The sequence below is a fragment of the Rhincodon typus genome, chromosome 5 (genome assembly GCF_021869965.1).
Source record: "Rhincodon typus isolate 14 chromosome 5, sRhiTyp1.1, whole genome shotgun sequence".
NCBI lineage: Eukaryota > Metazoa > Chordata > Chondrichthyes > Orectolobiformes > Rhincodontidae > Rhincodon > Rhincodon typus.
In genome coordinates this window covers 7,625,522-7,640,860 of record NC_063336.1, presented here as the reverse complement: position 1 = coordinate 7,640,860, position 15,339 = coordinate 7,625,522, and the positions used below count along the sequence as shown (strand labels likewise).

Here is a 15,339-nt window from a genome sequence, read left to right as displayed (position 1 = left end):
AAGAACTCAATAAGGTTTGTGAGGCACGACCTACCCTTCACAAAACCGTGTTGACTATCCCTAATCAAATTATTCCTTTCTAGATGATTATAAATCCTATCTCTTATAATCCTTTCCAACACTTTACCCACAACCGAAGTAAGGCTCACTGGTCTATAATTACCAGGGTTGTCTCTACTCCCCTTCTTGAACAAGGGGACAACATTTGCTCGTCTCCAGTCTTCTGGCACTATTCCTGAAGACAATGACGACATAAAGATCAAAGCCAAAGGCTCTGCAATCTCCTCTCGAGCTTCCCAGAGAATCCTAGGATAAATCCCATCCGGCCCAGGGGACTTATCTATTTTCACACCTTCCAGAATTGCTAACACCTCCTCCTTATGAGCCTCAATCCCGTCTAGTCTAATAGACTGTATCTCAGTATTCTCCTCGACTACATTGTCTTTTTCCTGTGTGAATACTGACAAAAAATATTCATTTAGCACCTCTCCTATCTCTTCGGACTCCACGCACAACTTCCCACTACTGTCCTTGACTGGCCCCAATCTTACTGTAGTCATTCTTTTATTCCTGACATCCCTATAGAAAGCTTTAGGGTTTTCCTTGATCCTACCTGTTAAAGACTTCTCATGTCCCCTCCTGGCTCTTCTTAGCTCTCTCTTTAGGTCCTTCCTGGCGAACTTGTAACTCTCAAGCGCCCTAACTGAGCCTTCACGCCTCATCTCTACATAAGCCTCCTTCTTCCTCTTGACAAGAGATTCAACTTCTTTAGTAAACCACGGTTCCCTCGCTCGACCACTTCCTCCCTGCCTGACAGGTACATACTTCTCAAGGACACGCAGTAGCTGTTCCTTGAACAAGATCCACATTTCAATTGTGCCCAGCCCCTGCAGTTTCCTTCTCCATCCTATGCATCCTAAATCTAGCCTCATCGCCTCATAATTGCCTTTCCCCCAGCTGTAACTCTTGCCCTGCGGTATATACAGATCCCTTTCCATTGCTAAAGTAAACGTAACCGAATTGTGGTCACCATCACCAAAGTGCTCACCTACCTCCAAATCTAACACCTGGCCTGGTTCATTACCCAGCACCAAATCCAATGTGGCCTCGCCTCTTGTTGGCCTATCTACATACTGTGTCAGGAAACCCTCCTGCACACATTGGACAAAAACTGACCCATCTGAAGTACTCGAACTATAGCGTTTCCAGTCAATATTTGGCAAGTTAAAGTCCCCCATAACAACTACCCTGTTACTTTCGTTCCTATCCAGAATCATCTTTGCAATCTTTTCCTCTACATCTCTGGAACTTTTCGGAGGCCTATAGAAAACTCCCAACAGGGTGACCTCTCCTTTCCTGGTTCTAACCTCAGCCCATACTACCTCAGTAGACAAGTCCTCATCAAACGTCCTTTCTGCCACCGTAATACTGTCCTTGACTAACAATGCCACACCTCCCCCTCTTTTACCACCTTCCCTGATCTTACTGAAACATCTAAACCCCGGAACGTGCAACAACCATTCCTGTCCCTGCTCTATCCATGTCTCCGAAATGGCCACAACATCGAAGTCCCAGGTACCAACCCATGCTGCAAGTTCACCCACCTTATTCCGGATGCTCCTGGCATTGAAGTAGACACACTTCAAACCACCTTCCTGCCTGCCGGTACACTCCTGCGACCTTGAAACCTTATTTATGACCTCACTACTCTCAACCTCCTGTACACTGGAGCTACAATTCAGGTTCCCATCCCCCTGTTGAATTAGTTTAAACCCTCCCGAAGAGCATTAGCAAATTTCTCCCCCCAGGATATTGGTACCCCTCTGGTTCAGGTGTAGACCATCCCGTTTGTAGAGGTCCCACCTACCCCAGAATGAGCCCCAATTATCCAGGTATCTGAATCCCTCCCTCCTGCACCATCCCTGTAGTCACGTGTTCAACTGCTCTCTCTCCCTATTCCTCGCCTCGCTAGCACGTGGCACGGGTAACAAACCAGAGATAACAACTCTGTTTGTTCTAGCTCTGAGCTTCCACCCTAGCTCCTTGAATTTCTGCCTTACGTCCCCATCCCTTTTCCTATCTATGTCGTTGGTGCCTATGTGGACCACGACTTGGGGCTGCTCCCCCTCCCCCTTAAGGATCCCGAAAACACAATCCGCAACATCACGGACCCTGGCACCTGGGAGGCAACACACCAACCGCGAGTCTCTCTCGTTCCCACAGAATCTCCTATCTGTCCCCCTAACTACCGAGTCCCCAATGACTAATGCTCTCCTCCTCTCCCCGCTTCCCTTCTGAGCAACAGGGACAGACTCTGTGCCAGAGACCTGTACCCCATGGCTTACCCCCTGGTAAGTCGTCCCCCCCAACAGTATCCAAAACAGTATACTTGTTTTTGAGGGGAATGGCCGCAGAGGATCCCTGCACTGTCTGCCTGTTCCCTTTCCGTCCCCTGACTGTAACCCATCTACTTTTTTCCTGTACCTGAGGTGTGACTACCTCCCCGTAACTCTTCTCAATTACCCCCTCAGCCTCCCGAATGATCCGAAGTTCATCCAGCTCCAGCTCCAGTTCCCTAACACGGTTTCCGAGGAGCTGGAGTTGGGTGCACTTCCCACAGATGAAGTTAGTGGGGACACTAGTGGTGACCCTTACCTCCCACATTCTACAGGAGGAGCATACAACTGCCCTAACATCCTTTCTCCTCTTTTCAGTCCTAAATGGCCTATCCAGTCTGCTTAGACTGTGACCCCAGATCCTGGGCATCCCCACCATCGGAAACATCTTTCCTGCGTTTAGTCCTGTTACAATTTTATAGGTTTCTATCAGATTACCCCTAATTTTTCTAAATTCCAGTGAACATAGCCCTACCCAATCTAGTCTGGCTTCATGTGTCAGTTCTGCTGACCTAGGAATCAGTCTGGTAAAAGGAATACATGATGAACAGTAGGACCCTGGGGAGTACCAAGGATCAGAGGGACCTTGGTGTGCATGTCCTTAAGGGAGCAGGATAGGTGGATAAAGTGGTAAAGAAGGCAGATGGGATATTTGCCTTTATTAGCCAAGTCACAGAGTTTAAGAGCAGGGAGGTTATGCTGGAATGGTATGAAAAGTTGGTTAGGCCGCAGCTAGTGTATTGTGTGCAGTTCTGAAATCCACATTAGAGGAGGGATGTGATTGACTGGAGAGGGTGCAGAGGAGATTTATCAGGATGTTGCCTGGGCTGCAGTTTTAGTTATGATGAGAGAGAGATTGAATAGACTACATTGGTTTCCTTGGAGCAAAGGAGACTGAGGTGGCAGCAGGGACGTGATTGAGATGTATAACGTTGTGGAGGCGTAGAAAGGATAGACAGGAAGAAAAGTTTCCTCTTGTTAGAGGAATCCATAACCAGAGACATAGATTTAAGCTAAAGGGGCAGGAGATTTAGAGGTAATGTTCTGGGGTGGGAATTCATGCAGGAATATGGAATTCACTGCCTGTAAGAGTGGCAGGAGGCAGAAACCCTCATAACATTAAATGAAGTATTCAAGTATGTACCTACAATGCCAAGACATATAAGGTTAAGGACCCAGTGCCTTAAAAAAATGGGATTAGAATAGCTAGGTGGTTGTTTTTGACCAGAGCAGACACAATGACAGCACAGAAAAAGGCCCTGTGGCCCAATCTCAATGACTCTATAAAACAACTCCTTTCCAAAAATTAACTTAGTGAATGTCTCTAAACTGTGTCCATGCAAGTATATCCTTTCTTAAATAAGGAGGCTATAAACGTACTCCAGATGTGGTCTCACCAATACTTTGTACATTCGTAACAAAACTTCCCTAATTTTATATTCTATCCCCCTTGCAGTAAAGGTCAACATTCAATTTGATTTGTGAATTACTTGTGGTAACCTTTCAATTCATGTACAAGGACACATAGGTCTGCATCATTTTGCAGTCTCTCCATTTAAATCACATTCGGCTTTTCTATTCCCACACCACCCCCCCAAAGTGGACAAATAGATTTTGCCACATTATAATCCACTTGCCAACTTTTTGCCACTCACTTAACCCATCTATACACCTTTGCAAACTTTTTCTATCTTGCTCAACTTACTTTCCTGCCCATTTACTGTCAGAAAATATGGCGACAATACAGTCCGTCCCTTCATCTCAGCCATGATGACAGATTGTCAATAACGGAGGTTCCACCACTGATTCCTTTGAAACCCAAATACTTATGGATCCTGAAAAAAAAAATGACACTTATTCCAGCTCCATTTCCAGGAGCAATTTTCCAGTGATATAGCCTAACTGGCCTAGAGTTTCCTGCTTTCTGTCTTCTAAGTGGTGAAAGACAGCAAAGCAGATCATCTAAACAGTGAGAGATTGCAGCGATCTGGGTATCCTCATGCCTGAATCAATAAAGGTTAAGTATGCGAGGGTACAGTAATTACTCAGGAAAACTAATAGAATGTTATTGTTTATTGTGAGGGGAATTTCATACAATAGTCAGGAGGGTGTGCTTTTGTTAAACAAAGCACTGCTGAGACCACATTTGCCGTACTGTACACAGTATTGGTCACTTTATTTAAGGATAAGACCATAAGACATAGGAGCAGAAATTAAGAACATTCAGCCCATCGGGTCTGCTCTGCCATTCAATCATGGCTGATAACTTTCTCAACCCCATTCTCCCGCTTTCTCCCCATAACCCTTGATCCCCTTGACAATCAAGAACCTATCTATCTCAGTCTTAAATATACTCAATGACCTGGCCTCCATAGCCTTCTGTGGCAGTGAATTTCATAGATTCACCACTCTCTTGCTAAAGAAGTTTCTCCTTATCTCTGATCTAAAAGGTCTTCCCTTTACCCTAAAGCTGTGTCCTAGTTTCCATTGGTAGGAGAGACATCTTCCCAACATCCACTCTGTCCAGGCCATTCAGTATTCTGAAAGCTTCAATTAGATCCCCCCTCATCCTCTAAACTACATTGAGTATAGACCCAGAGTCCTCAAACATTCCTCATATGTTAAGCTTTTCATTCCTGAGACCATTCTCATGAACCTCCTCTGAACCCACTCCAGGGCCAATACATCCTTCCCGAGATATGGGGCCCAAAACTGCACACAATATTCCAAATGTGGCCTGACCAGAGCCTTGTAGAGCCTCAGAAGTACATCCCTGCTTTTATATTCAAGTCCTCTCAAAATAAATTCCAAAGTTGCATTTGCCTTCTTAACTACTGACTCAGCCTGCAAGTTTACCTCGAGAGAATCCTGGACTAAAACTCCCAAGTCTCTTTGCACAGATATACAGGTATTTCTGCTGTAATGCATGTTTCATTAACGCTATTGGCTGTAGCACAATTGATGAATAGTGGACGCTGTTTGGATAACGTGAACTTTCTACTGTACAGTATAGCGATTTCCCTACAATGCGATTCTCAATAGCATGATGTTGCACAAGAACACAGCTATCGTGTTATTGGAGAACTACCTGTAAATACATTAGAGGCAGTCCAGATAAAGTTTACCAGACTAATACCTGGAATGAGAGGGTTACCTTTGAGGGATGGGTTGGAAAGGCTAGGCTTGCATCTAAACTTTAGAAGAGCAAGAGGCAACTTGGTGGAAACATACAAGATCCTGAGGAGTCTTCTTAGGGCTGACGTTCCCACTTATAGGAGAATCTAGAACTAGGTCACTGTTTTAAAAAAAAAAAAAAAAAAAAAATCAGGGAGCTGAGTCGCTTTGGAACGAAAAGATTGGTGGGAACAGAAACCTTGATTTTTTTTTGAAAGGCAGAGGTAGATAGATTATTGTTAAGCAAGGGGACAAGGGGTTATTAGGAGTAGACGAGGATGTGGATTTGAGGCTTACTGAAAGACTCAACTGGAGGGGCTGAATGGCCTACTTTTGCTAAATTTATATGTCTCCTTCCTCTCTTGAATAGAAGTGTTACAGTTAAGCTTTTCCAAATCATTAGGACTCTCACAGAATCTATAAAATTTTGAATATTGCAACCAATGCATCCACAAATGTATATTGATAACTTTATAATATTTATTACATTAAAGATGCTATATAATACAAGTTTTGCTGTTGAGAAATTCAGGAAATCACAACTATATTTTAGGAACAAATGAAAAATCTGATGTTATGGACTCATTGCTAACTGCATAGTGCTTGGCAGCGGGCTCAAATCAACGTAATGGTCTGACTCAAATACTTTTAATGCCTTTAAACAGTGGCAATAGTTGGCAGCATTGGCTGGCATTTTAATGCAAAGATTCACAGAATTATGCTAAGGGCTTGTTAGACACTAGAAACAACCATTATATCCCTTCTGCAGCCTTTGGTGCTGAGCAGAGTACTTTCAGTATGTTACACGTTACACAATTCAATACTGACAGGCAGCATCTACTGCAAACTACTTGGTATGGTCTAGTAAGCACAGTTAGACCAAAATACACACAATAAACAGAAAAGAGAAGGTAACAAAAACAATCTGGAGAACAAGAATGCTAAGAAAATCCAAAGCAATGGTGGGGGTGGGGGGGCTGTGGTGTTGGAGAAGAGAAGGAAACAAAATCATAAAAGTGAAATCCTATAATCTTTGTTTTACTTCTCAAGTTCACTTCCTTCTATACCAGAGCTGGTCTCTTCAAGGCAACAAGAGACCTGGAGCACACAAATAATTTCATAAGAAACTTGCAATCTGATGCTACAACATAGTTTATTGGAACTACAAAACAGTACACACAGGCTTTCCCCCACATCTTCCAGATTCTTCTTTGAAGCAAAGGTAATAGATACAGCACATTGAAAATATAGGGAGGTGAGACAAAGGCCATTCTGCAGCTTGTCTGGCTCTTACCTGAATCCGAGTCCAAATCTCTCTCCATCCAGGTAGCACAGCATTCTTAAAGCAAAAGCTCTTCTGTGCATTGCAACAGTAGGTTTTGTCTTCTACAATGTAGACAACTTTCCCGTTTTCTCCTATTGACAAATGTTCCAAAACAAAAACAGAGATTACCAAACACTGATTGGCTGATGCCGGTTTCTGCAAAACATCCCTGCTGTTCTGGATGTTCAGATGCCTAAACTAATGCACTGGAACGCCCACGGCAGCATCCAAGCTACTCTTAGAATCATAGATTTCCTACAGTGTGGAAGCAGGCCATTAAGCTCATCAAGTCAACACCAACCCTCAAAAGAACACTCCGCCCAGACCCACCTCCTACCCCATCCCTAGGGTCCTACATTTCCCATGACCAATCCACCTAACCTACACATCTTTGGACTGTGGGAGGAAACCCACACAGTCACAGGGAGAACATGCAAAGTCCACACAGAGTTGCCCAAAGTGGTATCAAACCCAGGTCCCTAGCACCAAGGCAGCAACGCTAACCACTGAGCCGCTCTTAATGAGACATTGCCGAGGGCAGCAGCACAGATGCCATAGAAAGGGGTAGACATAATCAGAGGGAACGGTCAGTACAGTGTGCCTCCTAGCACCTTAACAAAGCAGCATGTTATCACCTCAGTTGGCTGGATAGCTGGATTGCAATGCAGAGTGACACCAACAACGTGGGTTTGATTCCCATTCTGACGGAGGTCATCAGGAAGGTCCTACCTTCTTAACCTCACACCTTGTCTGAGGCACGGTGACCCTCACCTCTCTCCAAGGAGAGGGAAGTGCTATCACCATTATAGATAGGAGCAAGTTGCCCAACTCAAGAATCAGTGCTAACACAGAGGCGGTGATGAACAAAGAAAGGTTTCAAGGACACAGACATTTCACACCAAACTGCAGTATCTTGTTAACATACAATCAGTGAAAGCTCCTCATCCTAAGGTCTAACATCACTTTATTTGGGAAAAGTGATCATAAAGAAAATCAAAGGTAACAAACTGCCCAGAGGCTTCTCTTCCAAGGTTATTGCAGCCGTTTGCAAACAAAGACTCATCTTTCTGGCTGAAGCATGAGCAGACAGCCCACATTCTGGCTATACCAATACTTTTCTGAACAAAAGCCCTGGAAAATGACCACTATTCACAATCTTCTCTCCACTGTGTGGAAATACCATACAAGTTCCTATAAGCAGTGGCATGTTAACAAACAAGTCTCCCAAAAATTTCCAATGTATGTGGGTGCTTGCAATGCAGCATGCATGTGGAGAGGCTTGGGGGAGAAAGGGAAGGAAGGTCAGAGTCAACTTGATAAAGTTTGACTAAGGACAGGAAATTCTAAATAGCTGTTTAAGATCGAAAGATCGTAAACAGTGGTGCTCCTCAGGGTCCATGCTAGGATAACTTTTTTGTTTTATATACAAAAATTAGTAAGGTATTGGAATACAAGATAAAATTTCAAAATTTGCAGACGATATCAAACTTGGAACTGTGGCAGGTACACAGCGACATGTTCATAGACCTTTGAAGGGGGTAGAGCATAGCAGAGTATTTCATAAAGCACAAGATATTGGGCTTCATAAATAGAGGTATTGAATATAAAAGCAGGAATGTTAGACAGAAACCTTAGAAGCATTGCCCAGGCTACAATGGGAGTGTTGCATGCAGTTCTAGTCACAACACTATAGGATGGATGTGTGAATATACTAGAGAAGGAGCAATACTTGACCTTCTGTTGGTGAATAGGGCAAGTAACTGATGTGTCAGTGGGGGAGCACTTTGGGGCAAGTGATTATAATTCTATTAGTTTCAAAAGGATAGAACTAATCAAAAAAGTTAAAACTTAAATTGGAATAAGGCCAATTTTGACAATATTAGGCAGGAACTTTCATAAGTTCATTGGGGAGGCTATTTGCAGGTAAAGGGATGGTTGGGAAGTGGCCTTTTAAAAAAAATTGAGATAACGAGAGTTCAGAGACAACATGCTTCTGTTAACGTGAAGGACAAGGCTGGTAGATGTAGGTGTGACGATACTATGGCTTTGACGTGTATTTTGTCCTTTTCTTTATATGAACAGAGGTTGAGGCAGAGGCACTGAGCAGTCTGCTCAAAGCCAATAACAAACAGCTTGTGAGGCCTTGGGTTTTTTTTTAAAAAAATAGTTGGAACAATAGAAGCAGCCTGAACGGACTGGGTCAAGCTCCCAAAGGACCAAGATTTTTAGTTTTAGGTTTCTGCTGTTGCTGGGGTCTTAAAAGCTGGATGTGAAAGCTCATTTCCTCTGTTACAGCTAAAAGCTGGGGTTCTCTTCCAGCTGCTAGAATTGCATGTGACTTTGCCAAGGGGGTGCTTATGGAATGTTACTATAATGGAATAGTTAATGAGTAATTTATAATTTAAATATATCAATAGTTACAGTTAAGCCAATTCTTTTCATTTTGTCTGTATTTTAACTGTAGTGTATGAATTGTGTTTTACTTCAAGCCTGACATTTTGACCAAATTGCATCCAGAACGCAATATCTGGCACTTGCCTTTGAAATAAGATGTTAGGGTCCAGGCTATCTCCTTGACATGTTTTGGTCTGGTCCATAACATAATGAATGCTGGATGACTTGGAGAAATTGAGGGTCTGGTCAAGGAAAAAGAGGCAGCATATATTAGTTTTAGGCAGCTGAGATCAAGTGAATCCCTGGAGAAGGGCAATAGGAGCATATATAAGAGGGAAATCAGGGTGGCAAAAAGGGGACATGAGACTGCTTTAGAAATAGAGTTAAGAAGAATCCAAAGAGATTCTGTAGGTACATTAAGGGCAAAAGAGAAACAAGGCAGCGAATAGGGCCCCTTAAAGATCAATAAGGCCGTCTATGTGTGGAACCGCAGGAGATGGGCTAGATACTAAAATGAGTATTTCACATCGGTATTTACTGTGGAGAAGGACATGGAAGCTAGGGTAGGCGCAAATTACTGCAGATACTGGGATTTGTACTGAAAACAACCAATGCTGAGCCCTGAAGAAGAGTCATCTAGACTTGAAATGTTTGCTTGCTTCTCTCCACGGATGCTATCTGACCCGCTGTGACCAGCTGTTTTCAGCACGGAAGCTAGGGTACTTGAGGAAATAAATAGTGATGTCACAAAAAGAGTTCATATTACAAAAGAGGTGGTGCTGGAAGTCTGAAAACATACAAAGGTAAATGAATCCCCAGGACCTGATCAGGTGTTTCTCAGAACTTTGAGAAGCTAAGGAAGAGATTGCTGCACCCCTTGCGAGATATTTATATCTACAGCCATGGGTGAGGTGCCAAAAGACTGGAGGGCGGCTAATGTGATGCCACTTATTTAATAAATGCTGGAAGGAAAAGCCAGGGACTGTACACCCATGAGCTTGACACCAGTGGAAAGTTGTTGGAGGGGATTCTGAGGGACAGGATTTAGGTGCATTTTGAAAAGGCAAGGACTGATTAGAAATAGTCAACATGGTTGTGTGTGGGAAATTGTGTCCCACTAACTTGATTGAGTTTTTTTTGGAAGAAGTGATGAAGAAGATTGATGAAGGCAGAGCAGTAGATATTGTCTATATGGACTTCAGCATTCGGCTGTACAGGACATTGATAAGGCCACTTTTGTTTAACACAAGATTCCATACGGCAGACTGGTTAGTAAGGTTAGATCAAATGGGATCCAGGGGAGCTAGCCAATTGGATACAAAATTGGCTTGAACGTAGGAGACAGAGGGTGGCGATAGAGTTGCTTTTTGGAATACAGGCCCATGACCAGCGGTGTGCTGCAAGGATTGGTTCCGGGTCCACTGCTTTTTGCCATTTGTATAAATAATTTGGATGTGAATATAGGAGATATGGTTAGTTAGTTTGCAGATGACACCAAAACTGGTGTAGCAAAGATGATTATCTCAGAGTACGAGACCTTGATCAGAATGGCCAAGGAGTGGCAGACGGAGTTTAATTTAGAGAAATGTGAGGTGTTGTATTTTTGATAAGGCACACCTGGGCAGGACTCGTACAGTTAATGGTAGGGCTCTGGGGAGTATGGTGTTTGGCACACTTGTCTCAACTTCTATAGTCAATGTTCTGACCAATGAAGGCATCATATTGTGGCTGTACAGGACATTGGTGAGGCCACTTTTGAAATACTGTGTACAATTCTGGTCACCCTTCTACAGAAAGGATGTTGTTAAACTTGAGAAGGTGTAGGAAAGGTTTACCAGGACATTGCCAGGACTGGAGGGTTTGAGTTATAGGGAGAGGCCAGGCTTTTTCCCTGGAGTGGGGGCTAAGGGGTTATAGAGATATATAAAATCATGAGGATCACAGATAGAGGGAATAGCTAAGGTCTTTTTCCTCACGCGGGGGGGTGGGGAAAAGAGTCCAAAACTGCAGAGCATAGGTTTAAGGCAAAAGGGGAAGGATTTAAAAAGGACCTGAGGGAGCACTTTTTCCACAGAGGGTGGTGTGTGTATAGAATGAGCTGCCAAAGATGGCTACAATTACAACATTTAAAAGGCATCTGGTGGGTATTGGAAAAGGAAGGGTTTAGAGGGATATGGGCCAAATGCTGATAAATGGGACCAGGTCAGATTGGGATGTGGGGTTAGCCCAGACAAATTGAACTGAAGGGTCTGTTTCTGTATTATATAACTTAATATTCATTCACTTTGTTGGAACAGATGAGAATAGAATCAAGAAAGGGTACTGCTGCCAAATTGGACCATTGTATTAATCAATAACATCAAGGCAGCAGAAAGTTTGAGGACAAGAAATCACAAGTGTGCTCACACAGGACTTAGGCAACTTGGATCAAATAATGCGATTCAGTGACAATGAAGGAACAGTGATATAATTCCAAGTTGGGATGGTGCATTGTTTGGAAGGAACGTGCAGGTGGTGGTGTTCCCATGTGTCTACTGCTCTCGTCCTTCTAGGGATAGAGAATGCAGGTTTGGAAAGTGCTTCCAAAAGGAACCTTGGTGAGTTTTTGTCACACACCTTTAAATGGTACATACTGCTGCCACATTGTGCAGCAGTGAAGGGGAGTGAATATAGAAAGTAGTAAATGGGGTGCCAATTAAGCAGGTCACTTTGTTCTGGACACTGTTGAGTTCAGAGTGCTGTTATAGCAGCACTCATCTAGGCAAGTTGAGAATATTCTATTACTTCCTGACATGAGCCTCGCAGGCTTGAGTTAGGAGACAAACTACCCACTGCAGAATTCCCAGCCTCTGAACTGATCTCGTCGCCACGGTATTTATAGATCTGGTCCAGTTCAGTTTCTAGTTAATAGTAACCTGCAGAATGTTGACAGTTGCAGCATTTATCAACAGTAAAGCCATCAAACGTCAAAATGGGATGGTTAGATTGTGTTGGTGAAGCTGATCATTGCCTGGCACTTTGAATTCATTCACTAATCAGCCCAAACCTGGATGATTTTCAGATCTTGCTGCCTACAGACACATCTGCATCAGTATGAGGAGTTACTAGTGGTGCTAAAATTGTAATCACCGGTAAACATCACTACTTCTGACCTTATGATGGAGGGAAGTAGCCAAAGATGGTGCAGATTAAGACACTACCCAGAAGAACATCTACAGCAACATCCTGGAAGTAAGACAATTGACTTCCAATAACACTAAGTATGACTCCAAACGGTGGAGTTTAACCCCTTATTCCCAATGACAACAGTTTTACTCGGGCACCCTGATGCCATACAAAAGTCAAATGCTGCCTTGATGTCAAGTGGTGTACAAGACTGACATGTTTAGATAAAAGACAAAGACCGAGACAATAAAATGAAAGTTTGATGTCACTTCCACTGAAGTTCAGCTCTTTGCCCACGTTTGGACAAAGGCTGCAATGAGGTCAGGAGCCAAGTAGCCCTGACAGAACCCAAACTGAGCATATGCCATATAATAAAAGCAAAATACTGCAGATGCTGCAATAAAAAGAAAGTGCTAGGAAGCTGCAGCAGGTTTGGCATCAGTGAAGAGAGAAACAGCATCTCATTCCCCAAATAGGCACCTTACAGTCTTCTGGACCAAACACGGAGTTCAAAAGCTTCAGATCATGAATGATCCTCCATAAAATAAAATTAAACAGTAACCTTTGCTCTGCTATTAACACCAATTCTGGACTTTGTTTCTTCACTGTGACCATGACCATTCCTTTTGCCTTTTGTTCCTGGAAATCTTTGGTATTTCATCTCCCTTACCCTCTAGTCTCTCTCTGACAGTCCCTTTTGTTTCAACTGATCCCACCTTGCTTTTAAGAAATAGCATAAAGCCCATCACAATTCCATCTCTTTCCAGATCTGGACAAGAGACATATTGGAATCAAAACACTAACTCAGTTCCTCTCCACAAATGTTAGCAGAGCTATTGAGTTTCTCCAACATTTATTCTCATTTCCACCCTACACCTCCCCAATGCAGCATGACAGGCCCACAAAGAGCACCAGGGCAAGGGCCAGGATTCCATGAAGCCATCAGCTGTGGACTCTTTACTTTGGGAAATTGTCAATCTAATCAACCTTTTGCAAAGGTAAATCCTCACAATATGAGAAAGCTTAGTCGGGGATATAGAACACAGCTTGGAAGGTCACTAAAATTAATAATATGGTAAAAGTTTACCTTAAAGTACACAAATTTTTCTGACATTATGACAACTAGAAACAAATGGAAAGTTTGAATTCCAATGAAGTTACCAAAAACAAATTCTCAATATCCAAACGATTGGTAAGCATACTTACAACCCACAGAATCTTACTCCAAAAGCTTGTCGCAGCATTGCTTGGAAAAATTTCTGTCAAAGGGAGTTACCTACATTGAAAAAGTAGGCAGGCATTTTGCCACAGCAACATTCCATAAACAGCAACAGGATAAAGTGACTTGTTATTATGCATCTGGCAGTGTTGGTCAAGGGAGGAATGCTGGTCACGTTGCTGGAAGAACACCATGGAACAGTCCTGAAGCACCAAGCAGGCAGATATAGCCTTAATTTAACATTGTATCAGAAGAATAATACATCCAACAATGCAGCTATCAATTAGCACTATGCCAGAATACCAGTTTGAAGTACATTCTCAGATCCAGGAATAGGGTTTACATTTACAACTTGTGGCTCAGTAGGTAAAATGTATCATATTCTCAGCCACATGCAAGATTCCAGGTTTAATTCCTGACCTATGCAGTGCAGGCTCATTAGCCAGGATGACAATAATGCTCCTGATCACCATGCAGTGGGTGCCCCTTTTCTTAGAAGGGGGGAGTGGTCGATGCAAAGATGCCCCCCCGAAAACGGTGAAAGAACTTGTCAAACACGCTGCCAAGGTACCAGGAGAGTACAACACCCTTGAGTTGCACCCAAGCCCTGACAACATCTGGAGCAAAGGGAGAGAACTGGACGTATATACGAGGCCCAGGCACGGTGAGTGTGCACTGAGTACCATTCTCAGCAGCCCCGGTGCCAGCTTGTCCCCAGGGCACTAGTGCCGCCTCAGAATCAAACCTTCACCCTCATTCCAGAAGCTTCATTCCCGTACCTGACGCCATCACACAGACCCGCATGGTTAAAAAGAAACAAGCCGCTAAAGTGAGCGATGCGCGGCAGCCATTGAACAGAGCAACTCCGAGAAAATTCATCCGTCCCGCCATCAACAACTCAGGCCTCACAAACATGACGTGACAGCGGCCAACGAAAGTGTCGTATCTGAATGAGAGGCACATCCACCAATCAACAAATCTGATCCCTTCGCATCCCAACGGCCCTGTCACGTCAGCCAATAGAGGCGAAGTAAAGGCGGGACTTCCTGTGTTGAATGTGGAGTTTTCTGAAAGCAGTCTGTCCTGCTGAGAGAGATTTGACAGCAACAACCGTTAGAAGTTTTAAAGATGTAATGAAAAGTATAATTTCTCTTCTGAAGAAACTAAAACCAGCTTTCAGATGGAGTCAATCCACACACAGCAATGGCATCTATCCCTCATTGACCATTCTTGACCAGTTTATGAACTCTGTCAGCAACCACACAGGCATCACAATTAAGGCCCAATTCTATCATTAACACATACATTCTTGAAGAGAGTCAGTGATTAACCGTATACAGCAACTTTAACTCTTCCCTACCTGACTGGATGATTCTTGTCTGTCAGTTAAACAGTATTTTTCTCCATCCCCAATATTTCTCAAAGCTAAAATTTAAAAAAAATAAAATGCACAAATTTTTAAATGACCCAGTGATTTTTCTCATGGAATTACTCTCAGCAGTGTTCAGAAGATTAATTAATTCTTGGAGATTCAGGACAATCACAGAGGATTGGCACTCAATTCCAAATCCCCATTAGCAGCCAAGCTGAGGTAAATTAATGCATTGCAAACCTGGGACCTTACTGCTCTAGACATAGTAGGAACTGCAGATGCTGGAAAATCTGAG

General features: G+C 43.3%; 1 protein-coding gene across 1 annotated transcript in view; it reads right to left on the bottom strand.

The window, feature by feature from the left end:
* The window catches only part of LOC109916915 (serine/threonine-protein kinase MRCK alpha-like), a 323,123-nt gene that overhangs the window by 27,249 nt on the left and 280,535 nt on the right, over positions 1 to 15,339 (bottom strand). The window contains exon 33 of the mRNA XM_048596650.1: positions 14,452 to 14,618. Coding sequence (XP_048452607.1) covers positions 14,452 to 14,618 — 167 coding nt within the window. The remainder of the gene's footprint in view (positions 1 to 14,451; positions 14,619 to 15,339) is intronic.